The sequence below is a fragment of the Grampus griseus genome (assembly GCF_964374135.1).
Source record: "Grampus griseus genome assembly, chromosome: 17".
In the NCBI taxonomy this organism is placed as follows: Eukaryota; Metazoa; Chordata; class Mammalia; order Artiodactyla; family Delphinidae; genus Grampus; species Grampus griseus.
The window spans coordinates 62,701,613-62,728,613 of record NC_139011.1 but is presented as its reverse complement, the minus strand read 5'-3'; the positions used below and the strand labels follow the sequence as shown (position 1 = coordinate 62,728,613).

The 27,001-nt window shown below is 34.0% G+C and overlaps 1 protein-coding gene across 1 annotated transcript in view; it reads left to right on the top strand.

Moving 5' to 3' along the window:
• The window catches only part of CRISPLD1 (cysteine rich secretory protein LCCL domain containing 1), a 43,511-nt gene extending 16,790 nt beyond the window's left edge, over nt 1-26,721 (top strand). The window contains exons 3-15 of the mRNA XM_082674466.1: nt 8,641-8,759; nt 9,107-9,239; nt 10,272-10,387; nt 11,165-11,265; nt 12,923-13,063; nt 13,233-13,293; nt 13,403-13,469; nt 13,667-13,797; nt 15,644-15,687; nt 15,781-15,853; nt 18,878-18,953; nt 22,900-23,030; nt 25,672-26,721. Of these exons, the coding sequence (XP_082530592.1) occupies nt 8,641-8,759; nt 9,107-9,239; nt 10,272-10,387; nt 11,165-11,265; nt 12,923-13,063; nt 13,233-13,293; nt 13,403-13,469; nt 13,667-13,797; nt 15,644-15,687; nt 15,781-15,853; nt 18,878-18,953; nt 22,900-23,030; nt 25,672-25,723 (1,245 nt within the window). The 3' untranslated portion in view covers nt 25,724-26,721. The remainder of the gene's footprint in view (nt 1-8,640; nt 8,760-9,106; nt 9,240-10,271; nt 10,388-11,164; nt 11,266-12,922; nt 13,064-13,232; nt 13,294-13,402; nt 13,470-13,666; nt 13,798-15,643; nt 15,688-15,780; nt 15,854-18,877; nt 18,954-22,899; nt 23,031-25,671) is intronic.
• The last annotated feature ends 280 nt before the right edge of the window (nt 26,722-27,001 follow it).

The following is a 27,001-nucleotide window of genomic DNA, read 5'->3' as shown; positions in this document are numbered from 1 at the left end:
TTTGAGGTCTCCTTAAACATTCAGAATATAGTCTTGCAGATTAACTACTTCTCTCCTAAATGACAACAAAAATAATGAAAGCATTATAGTGTTGAATTTATCGCAAAGTCAATACAAAGATAGATATATATGACCTTTACAAAAATAATCCGAGTTCAGCTTTTCAAGAATTACCTTTTGTTTAGCCTAGGTACATCATGAACACCCTTTCACCCGAGTTTATATCACACATGTATGTTTGACGCAGGGAATTTAGGTTCCTGTATCTCTGATCCAAGATATTGCCCAGGACAGGCCAGCTGAGGCTAGAGATAATCGATGAGTACATATTGGCAACATATTATATGCCAAGTATATTAGGTGACATTAGGAAAACACAGAAAAAGTATGAGACAGTTTTTGATTTAAAATTCTAGTTTGAGAATTAAGACCGAAAGTAGTAGAAACAGATCTAGGAGAACATACAGTAATTGGTAAATTATATGTTTAAGAAGGTTCAGAGAAGGGTGAGATAAATGGAGTATGTATTGTGGTTGGAATGACTTCCAAGAGGAGAGTGATTGTGAACAGGACTTTGGTGAAAGGATAAGGTTTAAGTAACTAAGGAGGCGGGGAAAGAAAGAACAGTCCTGTAGGGGAAGATTTCTGATGGATTCAATGGCCGAGAAATATGAACAGACAGGTACTAGAATCTTGCTTCTTGAAGTATTCAGTGTATGGTTCTGGCACCAGTGTTAGAAATGTCATAACTTTTTGATTTCTCTCCTGACCTACCAAGTCAGAATCAGATCTCCTGATGATTTACCAGCACTTTAATGTTCCAGAGAGCCCGCAGTAGAGGACCCATGTTGAGGAGTGGGTTATAAGTGTGGTAGGTAAGTTATCGCCAGACTTGAGAGGGCCTTGGCAGGGAGATGAGAGATGAATCAGCAGATATTCTGTAGAAATGTAAGGATTTTGTTGAATTAATGTCTAGGCTGCCTCACAAAGACCATCTGCCCTACACCATGCATTTGGTCTATCTGTATAATATTGAAACAATGGGTTTAATTAAAATGATCTTGTCAGTTTATCCACACATTAAATTTTCATTCCAAAAATTATTTTAATTTTAGTAAAAGGAAGTGGCAATTCCCTAAATTATCTTTTTAAAGACTTTTAAGGCTTTGTTTTGAAGTAGATTTTAAGTAAAACTCTGCCGCATCTGCCTCGCATCTCTGTAATTTACAGGAGACCCTAATATGTGCATTGCCCTGAGGTAATGCTGCTGCTTTCTCAGTACCTGGCAAAGCCTCTATGTCCTGAAACACAGGTGTTCCCTTTGAAATCTGAGCCTCGTGCATTTTCCCTGTAACTACAGTCTTTTCAAAGGAGGTGAAGCACAGAAGTTAAACACCTGAGGTAATATCTGAGTTGTAAGGAATGTGCTACTACTGTTTTCCGTAGTGCTTTTTATATCAGATGACTTTGTCACAGAAACCTCATACACTCTTTCAGCGTAGATTGAATGATTGATTAATTGATTTCATTGACGTCTATTTCTTTGTTATAGTTCTGATAATTCCACCATCGGGGAGAAAAGAAGGTGGCTAAGATTTTATAATGAGGCATTATTTTTGGAATTTGAAGTTTTGTGAACCGTCAAATGTGTTACTTCCATAGAAAAACAAATTCTTTCCTGGAGATCAAGTTATTGCTATTGAGAGGATAACACTGACAGCTTATTCCATAAGATTTTGGGATTGCACTTTCTGGTTTAAGTAGGAAAACAACAGTGATTTGGGAGGGATTTATGTGGTGACATATGATGGATATTTACAAACCTGTTTTTCCAGAAGGTATGACAGGACAAGAATTATCTTTCTTTTTTTTTTTTTTTTTTGTGGTACGCGGGCCTCTAGCTGTTGTGGCCTCTCCCGTTGCAGAGCACAGGCTCCGGACACGCAGGCTCAGCGGCCATGGCTCACGGGCCCAGCCGCTCCGCGGCATGTGGGATGTTCCCGGACCGGGGCACGAACCCGTGTCCCCTGCATTGGCAGGCGGACTCTAAGAATTATCTTTTAAAGGTGGTGTTTGAAAGAGATAGCTCTATATGTCTTTGATTTTCTTTAACTGCTTCTATATTCATGAGCTGGTTGAAAAATCCTGGTGTTCCTTTTAGCTGTGTAGAAAAATTACGTGTGGAAGTCTGTGCCTTATTTCAAAGATTTTACCATTTGGTTTTCAGGACTAAGCTGAAGAGAGACCCATTTTGAACTTCTTACTGAGAATGTCTTCTTGTCGTATTCAATTATGTTGAAGTTTTACTGGGAAGTTTTATGGAAGGTTTTCAGTTGTATTTCTCTGTTTTGGACAATATTAAAACTTTCTCCAGTAGAGGTGATTCGGAAACAGTTCTCCTCTAGACTCATAATTAGAAGCTTTGAAACCTTCTTGGCTTCGCAGTCTTGAAAATCACAAATCAACTTTTTCTTCTTAGCTAAGAAATAGCCTCTATTGTCATCAGAAATATTATTTTATGTTTGAAAGTTTTCATGGGATTCTACAAGCAATACAGGGCACTCTAGAAGAGACTATAAGTACAAAATAATAGAATTTTAAAGCTAAAAGGAATTGAAGAGACTTACTCCAGCTTACTAATGTCAGAGACAAGGAAACAGAAGCCAAGCTTGACATAATTAAAGAGATAAATTTGAAAGTACACAATTTAAATGGGAAAGAAGACTCTTCCAGGGTGTATCATGTATTTTAATTAACCTTAGTTTGAATAATTGGAACAAGTGCAAGCTTAGTTTTATCTCTGTCTATATAAAAAAAGGAAAGAAACACTTATCATTAATGACCTTGCTTGCATATGTCTAGAAGAAATAGCCCTAAGGAAAGAGTATTTTCAATACTCAAAGGTATTTTCAATACATGGAAAGCTGGAATGGTATCATTACTTCTGACAGCCAGTGACTGCTCAGAACTGAGGTAGACTTAGAGACATGAGGGTGGTTTTCTGTATGCATATATATATGTCTAAAAAGACAAATCTTTGTGGGATTCATTTTCACATTTTATTGCAAATGCTTATATAGTTTTTTAAAAATAATTTCATTGTTATTTATCGTTTTTAGTAGGAAGGTAAGACCAGAGCTTTCAGCCTAGATCTGGATTTCCAGTGTAACTGCATTTTCAACACCACTGTGCTTTGATGTTATTACTTTGCCAGAGAGCAATGCATATTTTAAAAGTCCATATTAAATTGCAAATTGTGTCATGGACTGGTGTTAATTGCCATTAATTAAGATACCTAATAGTAAGATAGTCAAAGACCTTTTTTTTTTTTTGCCTTTATCTTGGAAATCCAGTAAAGCTGTATCAATTCTGCAAAAAGTTATAACGAATTAAAACATTATTTCTAGAGAATGGTAGAAAATCTTGCAATCCTATTTCTCCCTGCTTAGAATGACACTGAACAGTTATTAAATTATGTGAGAGTTTCCAGGCAGGAGATTATTTCTCTGTGCATTTAAAGGTATCAGATCATGCTGGTCAATTTCCTGTTAAAATTTCTTTGTTTACTCATATATTTTTTCATTGCTGAACTTAACTATATAAAATAAACTACTTCACAGCTTCAGTGTCACCTAACGTATTTCCTTTGGTAGACTAACTATCATGATACCTTCACCAAGAAGTGCTTATCAATACCTTTGTGGATAAAGGGATTTCCATTATCTCCATCCCTACCTCTGATCTTTGACGATTTATGTATGAAGAGTCTAATTACACAAATTTGCATCAAGCAGATAATATCACAAAACTTTACTTCATGTGCTTTAATGCAATCTAAAATAATAATAATTAAAAAGTTCAGATTAATGTTTGACATATTTGAAAAAGAGTCTACTGTTCACTTTAGTTTTGTATACTAATATTTTTGAAGCCTCAGTTTTAAGAAAATGGTCTTCAGACAAATTCATAGTGACTAATTAACATTGGCTTTCAACTCTTGTTTAATGTACTACAATAATAATTTTGACGCTATAAAGAGTCGGTGATTTCCAGGACATGAATCGTAGAATTATGTAAATCTGGAAAGAGCTATACATTTACAATAATCAAAGAATATATTTGAAAATACTTAATCCTTTGTAAGAGAGAAGCTATTCTCAATATCAAAGAGAAAGAAAGAGTCATATTACTAATGACTGTTTTTGCCTGATGTATAGGGATACAACTTCTGGTAAGCTAGCAATATTAACCCTATTAAAAACTACAATCCTGAGTGATTTGCAACTGTCATTGTTATTATAATAGGATAACAAGTATTCTGATAGGAATATGAATTGTTTATGCCCACCATATTTCACAAACGATAGCAGTCAATGGAATTTTCTGTACATGTCTAGCTGCATAATTTTTGATTTTTACAAAGAGTATTTTAGTGCTGAAACGACTATATGTTTCTAGGTTTACTTTCGAAAGTGCTTTGTCAAGTTTTAAGGTTTCTTATGTACACACACACAGGAAACGATAGGGCCACTATGGTGAACTGGTTGAAAAATGTCACTGGAGACAAAGTATGTTAATAGTATTCTAAATGTTTCTTTTACTAATAAAACTTCAGTTAAAGACTTTACTATGTTCTCGGAAGGAACAGCTTACTTATGTAGATGGAAAATAGAGTGGTTTTTATTTCTGCACACCTCAAGTACCCATTCTATAAAGAAATGGTAATTTTAAGTGTGGCTTGGCTTTAAATTAGTCCTGGGTGAATAGTTCAGAGAGAAAAAATGAAGCCGGTTAGGCCATCTTGACTTAATTTGCAATCTAGAATTTAAATAGAAATGTATAGAGAGTAACCTGCATTTAAATGGGATGGGTATGAATTATTGCCAGTCTTAAAACATTATGTTGTAGCATAAAAATATACATTCCATGCTGTTGTCATGTTAAATGATGGTATTTCTTACAGGACAGCTATATTTTCAGTGATTTGTTTAAAAAGAATGTCCTTGATTTGTATTATTGAACTTGCCCTAAACACCAATGCTTGATTAGATTTTTCAAGTAATTACTTTTAAAATTGTCACTAACTAATATTTATTAAATATTGATAGCAAATTTTAGTTGCATGCCCTCTGCCTCAGTTCTTATATTAAAATAATGTATGTCCCTATTTTAATATTATAATAGTTAATTTTATATGCTCCACCCCCCATTTTTAATGGATTAAATAGAAGACAAGTTATGCTATAAAACAACTTATCCATAATATATACTCAACAATTGATAACTCAGAGGGACCTGAGTTATCGTCTATGTCAACTGACACATTTTACAAATAAGAAAACATAGCTTAAAGCATTTTAATGATATGTCTTAGATTTTTTTTCCAGTTTCTACACAACAGATATATAAACAAACTTTGGAAATACAGCATATTTGTGAATTTGGAAATGGTTGTATATCTTCTCTAAAAACGATCCATCTTTAATTTCGTAAGAAAAACTGACATCTAAGGTTGTAGAATTGTGTGTAAAACAAGACTAAATTGACCTTGAATAAGGGTCTTAAGGACTCCCTTGGTGGGGTTTCTTGCTCTGGGTCTCTCACTTGTTTGCAGTGACCTGGACATGCAAACTCACAGATCTCTTGACTGGTCTAGGAAAATTCAGACAGTGGGAACTCCTCTTGCATCTCTGTCTCTGTGTGGTCTCTCCATCTTATTTTTTTCAGCTACCTATTTAGGGTAGGTGAACTCCTAATTTGTGGACTCAGGTCTTTTAAGATGTGTGTCTTTAAAAGAGAAAGAATCAGATAGAGTCTGTATTTCCTAACCTAGCTTGGGAAGTCTCACAGCACCATTCTGTTTGTTGGAAGGGAATCACTATCTAGCTTAAATTGAAGTGAAGGGGAGGGAATTCAACTCCACCCTTTGTGGGAAGAGTGTTTTAAAACCATCCCAGTGGTTTCAAGCCTTTTTTTTTTTTCCATCTAGGAACGTTTACGTTTTTCTTCTGGTTCCCGGCTGCTCTTTGACTATGAGATTGCTGTGTTGCTAGATTAGAAACCTATGGATAAGTATAGTTTCACTATGCTTATGACTAAAGTATTATATGAGAACCTGATTTCCAAGATCGAAAACAAAAATTTGATTGTCTCTTAAGGACAGCTTACTTTCCAGGGAACTCTACTTTGGAACATGTTTGCTTTTGAGAGATGACCATCTCTCCAACCTTCTGAAAACAAAAGGAAATCAGCATCTTACTCATTTTCTGGGACTTCAGCCAAATTCTTTGTTTCTTACCTAATTTGTCTGGGGATATAATGACAGCAAGTTGAATTATGCCTTTGCATATTACATAATACGTAATTATAAAAATTAGGTCTAACTTAAGTAATGAATTTAATTAATAGTATGCTTGTATTTGGCGAATAAAGTGCTTGCCTGATAAATACTTACTGATGTCTGTATCACAAAATCAGTCATCTTGAACATTTGATATTAATTCAAAGTGAAATTCAAGTTTTTACGAAAACCGGATACTTTTGCTGCTGTTAATTTTTTAGTGGCATGTAAATACACTTTTTTGTGTGTGTGTTTTTGCTAGATAATAAAGATGCACTATAACGAAAATATACTTACCCTAATTTTGTATACATTTTACTTTTTGTCTTTGAAAGCATGATTTTATGTATTTCAGATCCACAAGTGAATGAGGAGGAATGTTTAATATAAAAAGATTATATGAAGAGTGAAGAAACTTCCCTTCCCCACACGTACTTTTTTTTTGGTGCTTCTTTCTAGTGTCTTGTCCATTTGGCCTATAGTCATGATTAGGTTTCTTCTATCCTTAAAAATCAAAGAAAGTAAAATTCTCTCTAGAGCCTGGCATCAAATCTTTTTTGGCTTCTGCCCATCTTTCTTCTTCGTCTCTAAAGTATTAACAAAGTAAGTCCCACTTGCCTTCTCCACTTTCTCTTTCCAGTCACTTATTAACCTTCTGTGCTGTGATTTTCTGCCTAGGACAGATCTGAAATTGCTCTTAACAATGAATTAGCACCTAGCAGACCTCATCTTCCTTGACTTCTCTGTAACATTTGACCTTAATTGCCCACTCTCTTCTCCTGGAGTCTCTTGTCCTGTCACTTTTATAATTTAATCCTCTTTCAGTTTTCTCTTAACCTTTCTGATTCCATTTTCCCTAGTTCATCTTACTAACTCATTGGTTTTTTCTCCCTTCAATTTTGATAACCCCAGACTTTTCTTTTCATTTCTTTTCTCATTCTGTATCATCTTCCTGAAGAAATTGATCTCTGAGTGAATAACTTCAAAATCCATATCTTCAGAGTGTATTTCTTTCCCCAGAACCCCAGTCATCTATTTCCACTTTCTTCTTGACATATATACTGCATGTATCGCAGACACCTCACACATCATCCTTGAAATATGCATTGAAGTGAATAGACATACACTTCTATTACAACAATCTATTTCTCCTTCTGTTTTTCTTTCTCACAGTTTGGTAACCTCATCAGTCTTCACCCTTTTTTTTTCCCCCTCACCACCTTCCTTCAGTCATCTGTCAACTTCTACGAATTTAAATTCCTAAACATTATTTCAGACTGTCTGCTTTTCTCCAGTCTCACTGCTATCACCTTAGGTTGTGTCCTCATTTTCTAGTTCCAGGACTATTTTTCTACCCTCTTAACATGCCCAGAATCCTATAATTGTGCCAATATTGAGTCCAGTTCTATCCAGCTCTTTGTTTTTACCACCACACTCACTATACTGCCTGATTTTCAAATTAACAAATTGAATATTAAACCCAGGACGTATGAAATTATTTCAGTAATAATTTTATAATTTTAAATATCACTTTATAAATTATTTTTAAAATATGAATTAATATTATTGAATTTTGTACACAAAAATGCATTTATATTTTATAGGATACAGATTCATTAACCATTCGTGTATTGAGCAAATGTTTATTAACCACCTTGCCATATGGCAGACACAGATAATAGGCAGAAGGTACCAGCGTGAGTTAACTAACTGCCCCCAAGCAACTCACAGTCCCATGAAAGAGACATGTAGATGAATACTAACACTGCTGTGTAATAGCTGCTAAACAAAGGAGCATAACAAAGCTTTAAGAGCCCAAAGTAGGGAATAGCTTACTTCTAAGGGAACTGAAAATGTGTCAAGAATGTATTACATAAAGCTGTATTGTGAAGTAAGAGTTAGAGCCTGTTTGACAAATAATTGGGAGAAGGAAGTCTTAGGCAGAGGAAACGATGCCAGCAAAAGCAAGGAATAACATGATTTATGACAGGGAACAGTATACAGAGATTTGTTGGATGCGGTTAGAGGAATCACTTAAGCGTATTTGTGTCCACTTAGGTAATTCTGATCACTTGTAGAGCAGATTGGAGGGATGAGAGGTGGATGAAAAGAGATTAATTAGGAGGCTAGTGCAAAAATCTATATGAGAGATGGAGAGAACCCAGACTAAGATGCTGACTTTGCTAAGAAGAAGGGAGAAAACATAAGAACTGAGTAACACTATATTCTAAAGAAATATCCAAACTGTATATATACATTACCTGTTCGTGTCTGTATTTTGTTTTTGTTTTGAATTGTAGACATGGGATGTAGAACTGGAAAGATCTGCAGAATCCTGGGCTGAAACTTGTTTGTGGGAACATGGACCTGCAAGCATGCTTCCATCAATTGGACAGAATTTGGGAGCACATTGGGGAAGGTAGCTTAAAATACAACTTCTTGTTTCTGAAAACATAAGAACTTGAAATGAAATACTTACTAATTCATCATTGTAAGTTTTCAAAGGCTCAGTGCCTAAAAGGAAAACAAGCAGTCACACCAAGACAAATAAAAAATAAATATCCTGCCAGAATGATCAGTAGTATTTTAAACTTATTTTTGTTTCAAGTAATTGATATATTAGTGATGTAAAGTGCAAAAGTATTTAATATTAATAAGTTACCCAAAACTGCCTCTCTACCCAACTTCATCAATCTTTTTGGCAATATTTGGTTTTATATTTTCTCCAGCCTTACTTGATTTTTGTGGTTATTTTCTTTCAAATAGATATAGACCCCCAACATTTCATGTACAAGCATGGTATGATGAAGTCAAAGACTTTAGCTACCCATATGAACATGAGTGCAACCCGTATTGTCCATTCAGATGTTCTGGTCCTGTATGTACTCATTATACACAGGTTTGTTTTGGGTATATTACACTTTATTCGTTTAATTTGAGTTCGTGTAAACTAACAAAGTTTTTGTGTGTGTGTGTGTGGGGGAGAACTTAGGATACTGAACATTTGCCTTCCTTATGTCATTTATATGGTTATTAAAAATATATTAATATTGATCTATGTAGAACAAGCTTATAAATTTTTATAAACAAGAATAGTTATCGAAAAAAGTACAGACATTTCCTTAAAAATATTATTTCAATGATTTTACATATAAAATACTTTAATATGACCCCAGTAAATGCAAAAGGGAAGAAATTTACCATCTTCAAATTCAGATGTCAATTTTTTTATTTTCAAAAAATAAAAATATGGTTTTATTTACCATGACATTCAATATTCACATGTGTGCAGCATTTATCATGTTTTTAAATTTTCAGTGTTTGGATTGGGTATTGGACATGTTCTAAAACTTCTAAATCAAACAACAAATGGCAGATTTGACTAGATAAAGCTCACTACAGATCTGAGTTTCTAGAATTTCTATGACTGATTATTAGTGACTATAAAGCAAATGGTTCTGTATGCCTTTGCATGGGACAAGATTAAGATCAGTATTGGACTCCCTGATAGCCAGTGGCACAGTGAAAATGTCACATTGTATAAGAAATTTGAACACCTAAACTTTTGCTCCAGTACTTTCTGCTTTAAGATGAGAAATTCTGTTCATTTGGTAGGTAAGTTTCTTCACAGGAAAATTAATATGGCATTTAGGACTGTGAGGATGTAACATTTGAATTATTTAGTAATAAATAAGATGTTTATGTCTTATATCTGGATAGAGTTATATACCTGTGTATCTCTTTTTTTTTAAAGTTAAATTAAGTATTTCCCCAAGTCTCAGGAAAAATATTGTTTCTGACATTGCCTCATTTCATTTTGAATAGTAACTGTTGGTTGTCCAGTTCACTTTTATGCATTTTCTCTCAGATATGTTGCTGTCTTACTTCATCTCAGCCTACTTTTTCTAAGCCTTGCTTTTCTCTAATGTAGGTGGTGTGGGCAACAAGTAGCAGAATAGGCTGTGCCATTAATTTGTGCCATAACATGAACATCTGGGGGCAGATATGGCCCAAAGCTGTCTACTTGGTGTGCAATTATTCCCCAAAGTAAGTAAACAAAACACTACTTGCATATGTAAGTATTTCTTAACAACATAAAAATAACTTTATATTTTTTGATTTTTTTCCTTATTTTCAGTGTGTATTATTGAGTAAACTGCATTGTTTTAACTGAGTTTATGTCATATGGCAACAATTATGGTTGCCTGATGTGTAAAATTGGTGCTTAAAAGGAATATGAAAATTGAAAATATAATCTTTGTAAAGATAGGAATCATATTTTTAGGGCTTCAGTTTTATTTATTGCACTACTATATTGTGTAAATGTTTAATAATTTTGGTTTATTAGAGATGAGAAACTATAGACTGAGAAATGTATTTTCACCTATGTAAAGACCCTTCAAATAATTACATTGAAAATATTGTACAACTGAACTTAGGGTCAAATCTACGTCTAAAATCTGTTTTTATTAAAACAAATGGGGTATAGATGAATATTCCATAGCAGAGGTTAGTGTTTTGCAGAAGTTGGGTTTTTCAGTTTTTAGCAATATACATAACACATTATTTCGAATATTTTCAAAAGAATGAGGTAGCAGTGTATGTTTAAACTTAGTAATGAGATATCACTTCCCATCTGTCAGAATGGCTATCATTAAAAAGAACACAAATAACAAATGTTAGTGACGATGTAGAGAAAAGGGAACCCTTGTCCGCTGTTGGTGGGAATGTAAATTAGTGCAGCCACCGTAGAAAAACAGTATGGAGGTTTCTCAAAAAACTAAAAATAGACCACCTCTTAATGGAGTGGATTATCTTTTGAAGGGGAAACTGGTGGGGCCACGCCCCCTACAAACATGGCCGGCCCTGTTCTGCTTGCCCACCTAGTTTTGGAGGAGGCTGTAGAGAAAATCTGTGCTACAAAGGTATGTGATATTGTGTTGTAATATTCAGTTTGATTTATATTTTCATCCAACTTCTGCATTAATTTGTGTTTGAAAGCCCAAAGCACATTTAATTATTACATGAAAAGTTTCTAGAACTCTATTTCAAATATTTAGAAGTCATTTAAAATATTTTTTTAAAATTTATAATATTAATAAGTCTATTATACCAACATGTATTTAAAGGAAAGATTCATGATTATTCCAGATAACCACTTAATTCTACTTTGAAATTATCCCAGAGTGACAAGTATATTTTCATTTTTAAAAGCCATCTTGATATAGTGTTGACTAGAATTATTTCCATAAATGTCATGATTTCTGAAGAATTTAGCAGTTTAACACAATTTATTTTAAGCACTTTAAGAGTTTTTGCCTAAATACCTATCCATGAATCTTACTGAACCATGCCCAATGAATTATACTAATTCTCTGCTTCTTACTGCAGAGTATACAATTTGTCATGCCAAAATAACAACAACAACAAAAATATATATATATAATAGTATTATAAAACTGTTGTAAAAAATACTGTCTCAAATGTACTGGATGTCCTCAAAAATAAATATAAATATGATGTCCTTTTTGTAACACATGAAGATAAAACTTACCTGACAAAGCTTTGTGAAAGTCATGCTTTTTATTGGGCATCCAAGTGAACATTTTTACACTCTTGTACTACTTTGTTCTTAAAGATGACTAAATGAAGAATAATGCAGACCAGGTGTATTTGAAAATATGTGTAAATGCAGCCACTTTTCAGTACTTATAAAGAGATATCTTTTTTCCTTAATGATTGAGTTCTCACTAGCTATAATAAGTAGACAAGAAGTAAGCATATAGTTCACTGTGTAATATGAGCCATTTTTAATTCCTGAAAGCTTTTTTCATTGTGCCTGAGTCTGTTTTCCATCCCCCAGACCTCCAACCTGCTTGCTCCATTGCCAATGACCACAGTGTCTTACTAAAGCTGACTTTCCTCTGAATTCATACTTCCTTTTTCTAGATTCTGAATTCTTAGACATACATGCAAATAACCACATTTTCAAAATGTGCCCCTGTCAAGCCCTTAATACAAGCCAACCTGGAAAAAATATTAAATTCAAAGTTTGCATATTTTCCATTGTTAAGTTTAAATTTCTGCACATTGAATTTCCTTCTGCAGTAGAAACCTTTCCATGGAAACTGATATTGTGGTAAATAGCACAATTCTCCTTTCAGGAGAATTTTAAATGTGATCCTTTGGAGAATTTTAAATGTTATCCTCCTGAAAATATGATGTCATTTGAGAAAACAAATTCAAATTCACTAAGCCCGACTTCATTAGATCACTGTGTAGACCTCATGATGTCATTACGAAAGGTAATCACTGATACCACTTTAAAATATAAGTAAAGTTTAGAAATGATTCCATTTAACGTTAGCATAAATGAGTCAAGGGCTCAAAGGTTTATGCATCTGTTTTATTTATTCCAATGCAGTATGTAAGATCACCACCTTAAGCCAAAACTTGTGCCAATATACAGTACTGATTTTTCTGGTAGCTTTCAGTGTTAAACAGGCATATAAAGGTATATCATGGGTAATTTGTGCACATTTAAGATGGATTCATATTTCCTAAATCCATTCTCTCTAACAGAAGGATCAGATAGCTATTACCCTCCTCAAGAAGAAGAAACAAATGAAATTGAACGGCAGCAATCACAAGTCCATGACACCCACATCCGGACAATAGCAGATGATAGTAACAGAAACGAAGTCATAAGCACACAGCAAATGTGTAAGATCTCCGCATTATTTATATTTTAAAGTTTACATTGCTGGCATATTCAACTATATTTTATTAATCTGAACATTTTTAGAATGGCAAAAACTTGGCGTTAGACTGTATGGGATGAATTAGAGCAGCTGTTGCATCATCTAAATTATTATTATTTTCTAAATTTTAGCTCAAATTGTTTCTTGCGAAATAAGATTAAGAGACCAGTGCAAAGGCACAACCTGCAATAGGTAATATTTATCATTACTCTCAAAATTAACTGGCAAGATATAAAAAATATTTTCATTCTATATGGACATTCAGAGAAGCTAAATTTTCTTCCCCATTTCTTTTATTTAGATATGAATGCCCTGCTGGCTGTTTGGATAGTAAAGCTAAAGTTATTGGCAGTGTACATTATGAAATGGTAGGTATTATAAATGTCATTATTTGAGGATAGGATCCTTTCATATAATATTTTGATTTTTTAATGGGAAAAATAACAATTTATATATGTATAGCTATTTTGCTCAGAATTGTTTAAAGCCATACATAGTAACAAGTTGTATCCTATGCAGAATTCTTATCATTTTAACATCCTTTTATCCCTTCCTTTTCTGCCAGCAATCCAGCATCTGTAGAGCTGCAATTCATTATGGTATAATAGACAATGATGGTGGTTGGGTGGATATCACTAGACAAGGAAGAAAACATTATTTCATCAAATCCAATAGAAATGGTGTTCAAACAATTGGGTAAGTACCTAAATAATCTTTTGGACCAGAGGTTTTAAGTTGTAACAATAAGTTACATTCATTTAGAGCAAAGCGTAGAAGAATTTAGTTTATAAAGAGAGAAGGTAATTTTCAAGGTTCATTTCAACTACATAATTTCCATGGGCAAAAAGAAGGAAAAGTATCTGAATTCAAAGTTGAACCCTTTTGCTTATAAAGATCATGCTAACATTCTAAATTTTCTAGTTTCATTAAGAATGTACAAATTTATAGTTTTTCCCATTGTGAAGCAATACATTTCTCAGCTATGATAAAAAGTGCCTGAGAAGGCTAATTGATTTGCATATTCTTCCTGCCCTGTTTGGGAGAATTATTTATTTCATGCAACAGTAACTTTGTTAATAAGGTAGATTACTAGGTAAAAGAGCATTTTGCAAAGTCTCTAAATATGTAATACACTATGTCACCTTTCTTTTGTCTGTTAAAATGTGATTTGACCCAGTATAAAAGCGTTGATTAACTTTTGAAATGTTTGTCATATTAAATATGTATTATTATATTATATTATGTATTATTATAAAACAACATATTTTCATATATACTCTATAGAAAGTAGAAAAATGTAGGCTTTTGAAATATCTTTGTAGTTTCTCTTTCTCCTATGTAAAATAATAGACATTATTGAACCTCATAATGGAATGCCTTTTCTTAGGAAATATGATAGTCTCCCTTCCTTTGTAATGAACGATTGCATGATACTCCACAGTATAGAATTCATAATGATAAGAAAGAATTTGTTAAGAATCCTTGTAAATTGGTGGAATGATGCCCTCTGTACACAATTTTATTCAAAGGCCTGATGTGTGGTTTTTAGCCATTAGTGATTAATCTCTTAAGTAAAAGCTTTACAGAAACACTTATGGATTAATTTATTCACTCAACAGATACTTATCTTAAATAAATAATAAATATTAGTTTTTAGCTTTGGTAAACCAAACATTGGGTGTTGCATTAAAGAACATTTATTTCCTATTATTTACCTTTTTCTTTTAACTTGTTTTTTTAATTGTTTATTATATAAACTCTCTTGAAACGTGTGTGTGTCATATTAAAGTACCATCACAAATAAGCATTACCTTTTGCAATAGATGTTTTTTATGAAAGCCTGGGTATAGATAAACTAATTAAAATACCTATTCTTATATGCTTGCTTTTTAATAAAACATATAAGGAGGAATTCATTCATTTATTGTAGACATTTTACTAGATACTAGGGGGAACAAAAAAATGAATGATGCATATTCCTTTAAGGTCCTTATTATTTAGTAGTCTTTTTACACTGCCTTGTATTGACTATTTTGAAAGATTAAATTGTTTGCTTCCATGGTAACAGGGAATGAGTATATTGAGAGTTTTAATTTTAATAGGAAACAAATATATAGATACAAATGTGTATTATTTTATGCTATTATGTATAAGTTTTTGAGATTGATAATGAAGAGATTTTTCTCTGATATCAAGAATGGTATTTATTTGGCTCATACTTGAATGTAATATGAATTTAGCATAAAACAGATGATTAATTCTTATACTGCTACATGTCTAGGTATAGAATTCAAAGTTGAACCCTTTTGCTTATAAAGATCATGCTAACACTAAATTTTCTAGTTTCATTAAGAATGTACAAATGTATAGTTTTTCCCATTGTGAAGCAATACATTAAATAAGAACATTTAAGAAAATGTTCTTAAATAAGAACATTTAAGAAAAAATCAAACATTCATAGACTTAAAAAATATAAGAATTTATGTTGATGGTGATGCATGTAAGATGTTGATGATTGAAATTTTTATGTTTTTATCTTCAGCAAGTATCAGTCTGCTAATTCCTTCACAGTCTCTAAAGTAACAGGTTAGCACTTTTTTCGTCTTATTTTCTTACCACTCTGTTGCACATTATTCTTTCTAAAGGATTTGCTTATTGTTTTGTGTTTGAATTCTTCAGTTCAGGCTGTCACTTGTGAAACAACTGTGGAACAGCTCTGTCCTTTTCATAAGCCTGCTTCACATTGCCCAAGGTACTGTTTTCTAGATTTTCTCCGTTTTTAACCTGTAAACAGGGGGCCTTTTACCCCTGATAACTGCTTTTGCCTGAGATTCTGGTGTCTCTAGGACTCAGAAGATGTATCATCTTGGACTGCTAGCAGCAGGGAGCAATGGACACCACAAACTGCATGCACTCTAGGCACTCCTAGTGTAGTTTCTCCAAAAAATATGTGTGTGCTTTTTTTTTTTTTTTTTTGTCTCCACGAAAATCTTTATTTTAGCATTTAAAAGAAAGAATCACATGTTCATTCCCCTACAGCTCTATGAGGCTTGGCCACCCAGTAAGTTACAAGTTACGCACGTCAGGCACTTGTCTGGTCATTGCATGACTCGACTCTTTAATGGATCACATCAGGGCCAAGCAGCCCCTTTCCCTATGATTAGATGTAAAGGCAGGTACTGTTAAAGTGTGTCAGCATTTTTATTCAAAGCATAACGGAAGTTATAGACGAAGGAATGTTTACTAGATCACTATCTACATTCTCACAAATATATAACAAGGTGTTAAAACCAGAGACTAGAACTCAGACAAGCAAAAAGCTCCTGCAGTCTTTCTTTGACCTGAACTTACCTACGAAGAAATGAACTCAGTTTGAATCTACTGATCTTGGCCTTCCACAGACCAAGTGCTAAATATGGTTAAGGTAGAGCGTGCACAGCATGATCCTAAGGGCAGAACAGCTGGTTTTATCGCCATAGGGTGGGCAGTGAATGCGCAGCAGTTCTCAAATGCAAAAATAAAATTTTATAGTCAATGGGGACACCCTTCCTCCTACAGAAGACATTTTTTATAAAAATCAACCTTTAATTCAAAGTTATAAAAACTCATTCATTTATTACTTATATTTAAGTGGTTCTGGTTTAGATGCTAAAGTGTACTGTGTTATACGAATTTTAGGAACATGAAACTTAAATAAGAAATGTAGGCATTTCTTAAAAACTGTGTTGAAGAAGATCGGCTTCAATTGGTAAAGGTAGTTGCAATGAAGTTTTGTTTTTTTTTTTAAGAATACTTTTAGGAAACTAATTGATACTTTTATCAAACAATGATTTTCATATAGTCATTTTGTTGAGACTGATTTACTATGTAGAATGAATTATGTTTTTTCCAGTCTTAGCTTTGATTTCCTTTTAGTGTATGAGTGTGTGTACTTGCGTGTGTGTATGTGAATCCAGAAGAGCCAATCAATTTAAATGAGTGCCACTTGGCAGTTTCTTAAACTCTGGGAGTGAATTTTTAAAAATACCATGTGACTGACTGAACACTGATAATTGGACCCTATGTTTAAATAAAAGAACTTTTGGAAACTTTGAAAAAAGGCGCTGAAGTATCAGGAAGGGAGTAGGATATCTGGAGAAAGAACATTTCCATTCAGAGGGAAAGATAAACTCAAAGGCCCCGAGGATGAGATTATTCTGTATGTTTGAAGAATAACTATTAGGCCAGTGTGACAGGAGCTGGGTGAGAAAGTGAAAGAGGGGTAGGATATAATGTCAGAGAAAGACAGAATACTCAGGGCTTATTGGCTATTATAAGGATCCTGTCACTTGTTCTGAATTAGATGGAAAGCCACTAGAATATTTGGAGCAGAGGAATGATATGATTAGACTTGTATTCTTCAGTGTAAGTGTGTGGCAAAATAGATTGGAGGGGGCAAAATCGGAAGCAGGGAGACCATAGGGGAGCCTATTGCAGTGAGCTAGATATTGGAAGATAGAGCTCAGAGTTACAGTGATTGAGGTGCTTAAGGATGCTGTGATTTTATTTCAGTGTACAACGAATAGAAATTGGGTTGAATATTAGGTTGAGGTAAGGAAGGGAGTTAAGGATAGAATAAAGGTATTTTTTGGCCTGAGCACCTGAATAATGGAGTTGACATTTATTGTTGGAAGCCTACAGAAAGAAGATATTTGCGGACTGGGTGAGAAGATTAGGAATTTGGTTTCAAATATGCTAAATTTGAGATATTTATTAGGTCTACGTGGAGATATTCAGTAAGCAATAGGACATACAGATTTAGAATTAAGAGAAGAGGTCCAACTGGAGATACAAATTTGGAAATCAATAGTTTATAGATGATAATCAAAGCCATGAAATTGGATGAGATACCAAAGATGTGAACATAGAGAAAAGAAACTATGAGATGTCTGTGGCAGACAATGATTCAGTTTTTCCAAGTTATGTGTTTACTAAATTCTGCAGTCATATTGGGTACCAAATTCCCAGATACTGAGAGAGAGATACTTCCTGATGTTTCTTTCTGCTTTGGATACCCAAATTAGAAAGCTTCCTGGCTAAGCTTTTTTTTTTTTTTAAAGAAAAAGAAAGAGAAAAGAAACACATCTGTGCCAAAAGCTGGAAGTAGGTAAAGTAAGCAGAAGCAATTGTGCTTACTGCTGGGATTGTACAATTGACCTATTTCAGAAGGAAAACATGTGTATATATACACTGGAATGCTACTCAATCATAAAAAATAATGAAATTTTGCCATTTGCAACAACATGGATGGACTTGGAGGGCATTATGCTAAGTGAAATAAGATAGAGTAACACAAATACTTTATGATATCACTTCTATATGGAATCTAAAAAAAAAAATACAACAAACTAGTGAATATAACAAGAAAGAAACAGGCTCACAGGTACAGAGAACAAACTGGTGGTTACCAGTGGGGAGGTACAGTATAGGGGTAGAGGATTAAGAGGTACAAACTATTAGGTATGAAATAAGCTGCAAGGATATATTGTAAAACACAGAATATAGCCAATATTTTATACTAACTATAAATGGAGTATAACCTTTTAAAAACTGTGAATCACCATATTGTATACCTGTAACATATAATATTGTACATCAGCTATACTTCAATAAAAAATAATGAGTAGGATTTAGAATGCTGAGTTTACTTTTGTGTATGCATGTCTATGATCTTACTAATAAGAAAGACTGAAATAACCAGCTACTTAATATTTGTAAGCATGTATTTATTTTTTAGAGTATACTGTCCTCGGAACTGTATGCAGGCAAATCCACATTATGCTCGTGTAATTGGAACTCGAATTTATTCTGATGTAAGTACCCTAATCTATGCAGCTCTCAGTATCTATCTATATGCATGCACACGTGTTTAAATGTATATATGTACATTTATATACAGAAAAAGGAACAGATTCTGTGTTGATATACATATTCTCGGAAAGGTAACACTAAAAACTAAATATCTATATGCAAATATGCATGCATAATCATTTATCTTAACTAAATTTTTCTTCATATCCTATCTATATCTCTTATATCAGATACTAAATGAAATAGCTTGGATGCATCCTTGGGAAGGAAAAAGCATTTTATTTTTCTTTAACCTTCCTTTTGGTTCTTCAGTACTTGAAGTATAAACTGGATAATTAAGAGTTTGTCAAATGTATGAACAATATCTCCACTGCCAAATGGGCATTTAGCAGGTAGCATAGAATCAAAACCAGGTAATCATTAAAATACATACAAAAGGAAACCAGTTGAGGGTGTATTGTAATGGATGCCAGGACTGGGGTTGGACGAGGAAGATTAGCTGTGATGGCTTCAGGGCCGATAAGTGCTTTCTGATCCAGGTTTCAAGTGTGGGTTGGTAAAGAGGATTAGCGCACATTTTAGGTGGGGTGAATGGCACCTACAAAGACATGGAGATGAGGTGAGAGCAAGTGAGCTGAAAGTGGGTGTGACTTGTAGGTTTGCTTGTATCTGAGCTGGTGAGATGTGAAGCTAAAAGGGGCTGCAGCCAACTTAGTGTGAGGGATGGAGGGAGGGATCCGGCTCTTGAAACATGTAATTGGAGAGTCTAAATACATGCTGATAAGTTTAGATTTTATGTGGCAGACATTTGGAAACCACTACCAATATCTAATCCAAAGAGTTCCAAAAGAAATATATTCTTGATGTACTTATTCAGTAGAATACTATGGAAATACAATTGTGAAGAGTCCTGAAATGTGAGTGTTACCACCACTTGGTGAATTCATTTCGGGTTCAGGTTTTTTTGTTTTTCAGTTCAGCTTTACCGTTAAAATTATTCTCCGAATCTAAGTCTCTCTCCCAGCTCCAGGTTTGCAGTATTCTTATCTGCAATTTCAATGTCCTGTTGGGATCAGAATTTGGTAGTCCTCACAATTTGTGCTTATCTTCTTGTCTCTGAAAACATGCTTTTTCTAATTTTTCTGTGAACATCATGGTCATTCTTTACCTTCTGAGTTATTGCCACTTTCTCTGTGAAGTGTATTGCTGGTTCTCCTAACCCAAGTATGGTGTTGCTTTTCTTTTTTATAAATTTATTTACTTTTTAAACTTTTTGGCTGTGTTGGGTCTTTGTTGCTGTGCGTGGGCTTTCTCTTGTTGTGGCGAGCGGGGGCTACTCTTTGTTGCGGTGCGCGGGCTTCTCACTGTCGTGGCTCCTCTTGTTGCGGAGCGCGGGCCCTAGGCACGCGGACTTCAGTGGTTGTGGCACGTGGGGTCAGTAGTTGTGGCTTATGGGCTCTAGAGCTCAGGCTCAGTAGTTGTGGTGCACGGGCTTGGTTGCTCCGTGGCGTGTGGGATCTTCCCGGACCAGGGCTCGAACCCGTGTCCCCTGCATTGGCAGGTGGATTCTTAACCACTGGACCACCAGGGAAGCCCGGTGTTGCTTTTCTTTAACCCTATTACTTTGTTTTTTCCTTTTATTTAGCACTTAACTGATTCTGTTAGGCGTTATGATTGTTTCCCCACCTCTTTTATTAATTTTTAAGTTTCTTGAAGGCAGCAGCTGGGCAAATTATGCCTTATTTTTCATCAACAATTTTACATGTGCCAAGATGTGAACAAGACAGGCCTAGTTCCTGCTTTAACAGAATTTAGAGTACGCAGTGATATCAGACATTTGGCAAACACCTTGAAACATAAATGTTTGTTTAAAAAAAATTAATAAATATATATGAATGAGGAAATCTAGAATCATCAGAGATTTCCAAAGAAATCATTCTTCCCAGTTTGTCCCCTTAAGTAAAAAAACTTTTAATTTTACTCATGTCTGGTGAAAATCTTTCAAAATATCCTATACACTTCTGTACCTATAAGCCATCTCTTTGCTAGAGTTCAGGTTTTTATTAGAACTTATATCCTGAGATCATTTTATCTTTCTATCTCAGTGAAATGGGGTAAGAAATTTTGTATTACTATGTAGAACAAGTTGAAAATATATATTTTTTATGTGCCAAATACAGAATCAGAGATTCAGCCATTAATTAAGCAATCTTCCCATCCCTTACAAAATACATTATCTATTTAAATACAAGATATGGAAAAATGAGAAACAATCTATCAATCTCCCTCTCTCCCCCATCTTTCTCTCTTTCCATTTATAGAGTTACAACTTGTATACTATTGCTTTCAGCTTTTATTTCTCATTTATGACAGATGAAATTAATTTCTGCATTCATTAAAAATGTTCCACTGTTTTCACAGATATAGTTTTTTCTTTTCGTGGTATATTAGTTCTTACAATGTGCGGGTAGGAAAAGAAAATCTCTTCTGACCTTTGAACTCAAATCGTAATGCCTGCTGACTGCATAGTTATGGGCAAAACAATAGTTTCAAACCATATTAAGTGCTTGGATTTAGTGAATGTTATATCTAAGCACTTTTATTGCCTTGGGAAAAGTGCTGATGATAACCTTTTAACAGAACAGGATAAATACTGAAAAGTGTACAGTTATTTTTAATTCCATCTGTTATGAACCATATCGGACACAAATATTAATTCAGTGAGGGACTTTAAATGGTGAATAAAATGTGTCCTCAGAGTAAGGATATGGGGTTTTGGATGTATGGTATTTTGTGATATAGCAAAAACATGAAAAGTATTAGACAGCTTGGCATTCGGTCTCTCTGATCTAATAAATACTGACTGATGCCAGAGTTCAGAGCACAGTAATAAAGCAAGGTCACGTAAGATACACATGCTTATGTGAACTTAGAAAAGCACATTAGGTCACTCACATGTGCATAGAGATAAGAAAAGAATACACCAGTGGGTTCAGAAAAGACCCATCGGGATATGGGGTAGATTGCTTTATACTGAAACAGTTCAAGCGTTTCATTTTGTAGGATTTTGTCAGGCTATGCTCAGCTATTGACAAATTTTGGTAGAACATTTGGATGAAAGCAATTGTCAAAATCTACAGAAGACTTTAATTGGCCAAAAGAAAAGCGTTGACTTCTAGAATTCAGTCGTGTTAAAAAAATGGAAAGCGTTTGTTGGACCTGAGACAATTTTCTCCTTTATAGAAATTCCATTCAATTCAGATTATATAACTGGTACAATGCAAAAATAGAACTTCCTTAGTACCTCATGTCAGACCATTCAAACCAGAGTGATGTACATTGCAAATCTAGGTAGAAGTGATGGTTATTCTTCATCTTTTTTTCTTCTTGGGCTTATTCTTTTGGGCAAGTTTTCTCTACATAGGTTATATCATCTAATAGGAAAAACCTCCTCATTTAATGTATGCCTGTATTTTGGAAAAGGGACTGTAGAGATATACAGAACTATGTTTGAGTTGCTCAAAGTCAAAACTGAATATAAATGAGGTCCAGATAATACCCCCTGTGAACGTTTGGTCGGAGTGACCTGAGTAGGAACTAGCAAAGGCTGAAATTTAAGAGTGATAAGTAGGCCCTTGAAGAGATAAAGGAGCTAATTTGCATTTTATTGCTTGGACAGTAGTAAAAGCTTGCTGTTTGGACAGATTAGCTGGTGAAAGGATCTTATCCTTGCAGCCACCCTTAAGATCTACCTTCAGGTGCGACTTGCTTGGCTCTAACTTTGTGTCTTTTAAAACATTCCTTTATGCACAAAACATCATCCTGTAACTGCTCACTGGGTATCCACACAGAGACAGATGTCAGCGACCTTGTGTCCAATAGAAGAGTAGGCTGGACAAGTTCAGCAGACGTTTTCTAATGATGGTGGTTTTTTCCTTTCTTCTTCAGCTGTCCAGTATCTGCAGAGCAGCTGTACATGCTGGCGTGGTTCAAAATCACGGGGGTTATGTTGACGTGATGCCTGTGGACAAAAGAAAGACTTACACTGCTTCTTTTCAGAATGGAATCTTCTCAGAAAGGTAAATAAATTGATATATATGTTTATAAACATATATGTATTTAGATATATCATCTTTCCCATTATGCTGGCTTTACAACCAACTCTCCGTAGCATGGCTTTGAGGTTTCGTGACTGAGCCAGTGTGTTTCCTTTGCACGCTGTGTAATAGTACATCTTCCAGGGATGGGAGAAGCTGCAGTACCAGAGATGCCTGTCTCCTGCAGGCTTATAAAAATCAACATGAAAATCGGATTATGAGTCAGAACCACTCTTTTGTTAATTGATCTTATAATAAGGAAATTTCTTTCATCCTCTTTTAGATTTTCTAGGTTAGTTTTTACATGTAACTCTTTCTAGGTGAGCGAGGCACTGAATATTTCTCTACTCCAGTTATCTGACAAAGTATTTGACCAAAACAATGAGTCTGATTTTCCCCGGCACCAAATTCTCTTTTTGATTGGAAGTTCGATGCCTAATATGATGTAAATGAACTCTTTCAGGTCATCTGGTATTTGGCTCATTAGTATTATATATTTCAGTGGTTTGAGAAAATTCATGTGACTTACTTTATTGAGTAATAATAAAAGTTAAGAGAAAAAAACCCTGTAGTGATTTTTTTTAAATCATTGGTACTTGGGGAAGTAATATTAAGTCCCATGTATTTTGTATAGATACAGATAAATCCCTAACTTTTAAACATTTACTAGGTTCTTCAAAATTGCCAGTGGAGGGTTTGCACATATGGTAAAGTTTCTGTAAAGGACACAAAAGGATATGCCATGCAGGATACCTAGATTGCCTTCCACATAAGCCATCCTCATAAAATGACAGCTTTGTACTTAGCATCTATTTTCAGATGAGACTGTATCAGGAGGCCATTGTTAAGGAGGTGGCTTCTCCACAGCCTGACTTAGCTGGCTCATATCAATGCCCTAGAGTACTAACTTACCGTTTCTTAAGTCTGAAAAAATGTAAATTGTATTGCCATCATACTTAGTAATATTTTTAACATCTAAAAAAAATTTAGTGAGGAAATTTAATGGTCAAACCTGTAAGATCCTGAGAATTTCTTCACTGAAATGTAAACAGACACACAGAGCTCACTCCCCACACCCTTCCCCCATCTCTCTCCTTCTCTCTCTCTGTCTATATATATGAAAGGCACAATATATAAAGTAGATGGAGTTATAGAGTATGATATGCAGTTTTAGAAGCTAAACTGAGTAATGTGGCTTCATTTACCTGTCATATTTCTTAAATTTATTTTAAACCTATAAGGTAGATGATATCCTAAGAAAACTGAGAATAATAATTATTTATGAACATCTACTATGAATTTTCCAGATGCTCGAGGGCCCTTTAAGTATATTGACTCCGCTCTACCAGTAGCCTTACAAAGTCGGTTCTCTAAACCCTAATTTACAGACATGTTAACTGAGGCTCAGAAAGGTTAAATGATAAGCCCAACGTCATATAACTAGTCAGTCTCAGAGCTCAGATTCAGAACTAGTTCTGTTGAGTTCAAAAATGTGTATTTTTCCGGTGTATCACTGCGTAAAAAGACACTTTCCAGGGCACTTTGTCAGTTTGTTTCCTACAAATAAAAATGGCTTTCAATTAGCTGTCTACTTGTATGAAAAACCTGGCTTGTGTATGTGTGTGTGTTTATTGTGTAATGTTCTGTGTGCACACTTGTGACATTCTCATCTCTTCTTCTAAAATTCTCCCCTTTCTTTCCTTACACGTGAATAAATATGTAAAAGAAATTGCACTTTGTCTCTCTCTTAGCATTTGTGTTTATCTCTAAAAGCTTTTTTGTATTATTAAGAAAATAATACTTTATGCAAAAAATATGGACTTCAAAAGTTTACATTTGATTAGAATAAATAATAATTAATGCCATTATCAACCAGTTTTAACTTGAGGCATTTAAGCAAAACATACCTTGATTAATATTGTCAAATAAAATATAAATAATTTAATAAAGAGTAAAAGGAATGGTTTTGCATTGCTTTAAAGTCCTGTTTTAAAATACTTCTGAAATGAGATTGAGTGCTCTGTGTGTGTGTGTATGTTTCCATTTCAGTGAAGAAATACTTAGGACCTTCCAGATTTGACCATTAAATTTCCTCACTAAGATTTTTTTGAAACCACAGATGTTAAAATATTAATAAGTATGCTAGCTATATAATTTAAATTTTGTCAGACTTAGGGAATAATAAGTTAGTATTCCAGAGTATCTCTTAAGTATCTCCATCTCTTTAACTTGCAGTTAGCTTTTAACCATGCCGGTCAGTTGTAAACCTGTATCTTAGTATTTCCCCAGTAAAATGGCATAAGAGCCACTTAACTGTACTTTATTGGAACTAAAGGTGGTAATATATGAAAACATGACCTGAAATCTATAACGTTCTATATAAAGGACTATTATTACCACTATGCACCTTACATTTTTTTTAGCAAACTTGTGTACAGCCAAGATTTTAAGAATTATGTCATCCTCACTCAAGCTTTCCAATAACTATAAATCATAGTTGAATCATAGAAAGTTGGCCATCTGGATTCATAGAGCTGCTTTCTTGACGGTCATAAGAAAGCATGATTTGTTTGAAGGATTATATATGGAGATGACATCAATACACTCTGTGTATTTTTTGCAGTTTACAGAATCCTCCAGGAGGAAAGGCATTCAGAGTATTTGCTGTTGTGTGAAATGGAACACTTGGAGGAGGAACACTATTCCAAATGCCATATTTCTGAAGTTTGTATAAAACTGTAACATTACTGTACAGAAGATATCAACTATTTTCAACCCCCCATGAGTGTCAAATGCATATAAATTGTGATAGACTACGTCTATAAAATAAAACATGGGACATTATTAGTTTAGGGAAAAGTAATGAATATGTAATGGTTTTAGAAATCCTGTGTTAAATATTGCTATATTTTCTTAGCAGTTATTTCTACAGTATTACATAGTCATAATTGTTCTACATTTCATATGTTATATTATATGGTGCTTTGTATATGCCACTAGTAAAATGAAACTAAACATTGAATGTGAATGTTCCTCAGAAAATCATCTGGTGCATTTAAAAACAATAATAAAAATAGTAACTCTAAAAATGAAAAAAACACATACTGCATTTTCCCAAGTTCAATGCTATGATTACCTACTCCATATAATATCAAATTATTTTCCACATAATACCTGTATAGTTTTTCTCTTTTATTAAGTTTAGGCATATAGAATATTAAGTCCTGATATTGCACTTATTTTGTATAAAATAATTCCTTAATATCCAAGTGAATCTGTTAAAATGTTTGATTTCTTGGGAACGGTCTTAATAGTAAATGGAATTACGTCAGAGTAGTGGTACGAAAACATTTCTAGTGATCATATAATAAATGTAGGATTAAGCATGGGCAACCAGAGCTTTCTATGTATTGTTCAAACTGGGGTCACACATTTATATTGTATCCTGGCAAATACTCCTGCGGGCCAGGAAGTATAATAGCAAAAAGTTTAACAAACATGAACTGATGTATTGCATCACCATTGCCACTGATTTTCTTAATGGTAAATGGCCTTGTGTATAAATGTTGCCATATTATGGTATCTATAATGGTGATATATTTGTTTGTATGAAAAATGTATTGTGCTTTAAGACTAAAAAACTGTAAAATGTTAATTTTGGTAATTTTTTTTCTGCTGGTGAATTTACTCTTTCCTTGTAAACATATTAAAATTAATCATGTTTCAAAGTATTTTTTTTAGTCCCCTTTGTATCCTTATTTTGATTTAGAAATCATTTTCAGTTAACAAAATTATTGTAAGTCTTTTGAATTTGGGTTTTGACATTAATCTAAACAACACCCCTTATATCAGATGTTTCAGAGTCACCCTGATTATTTAGTTATTTGTTTGTGAAAGCCGAGACAGACAATATATATATAGAAACATATTAAGGGAAATTTCGAAAAAGAGAG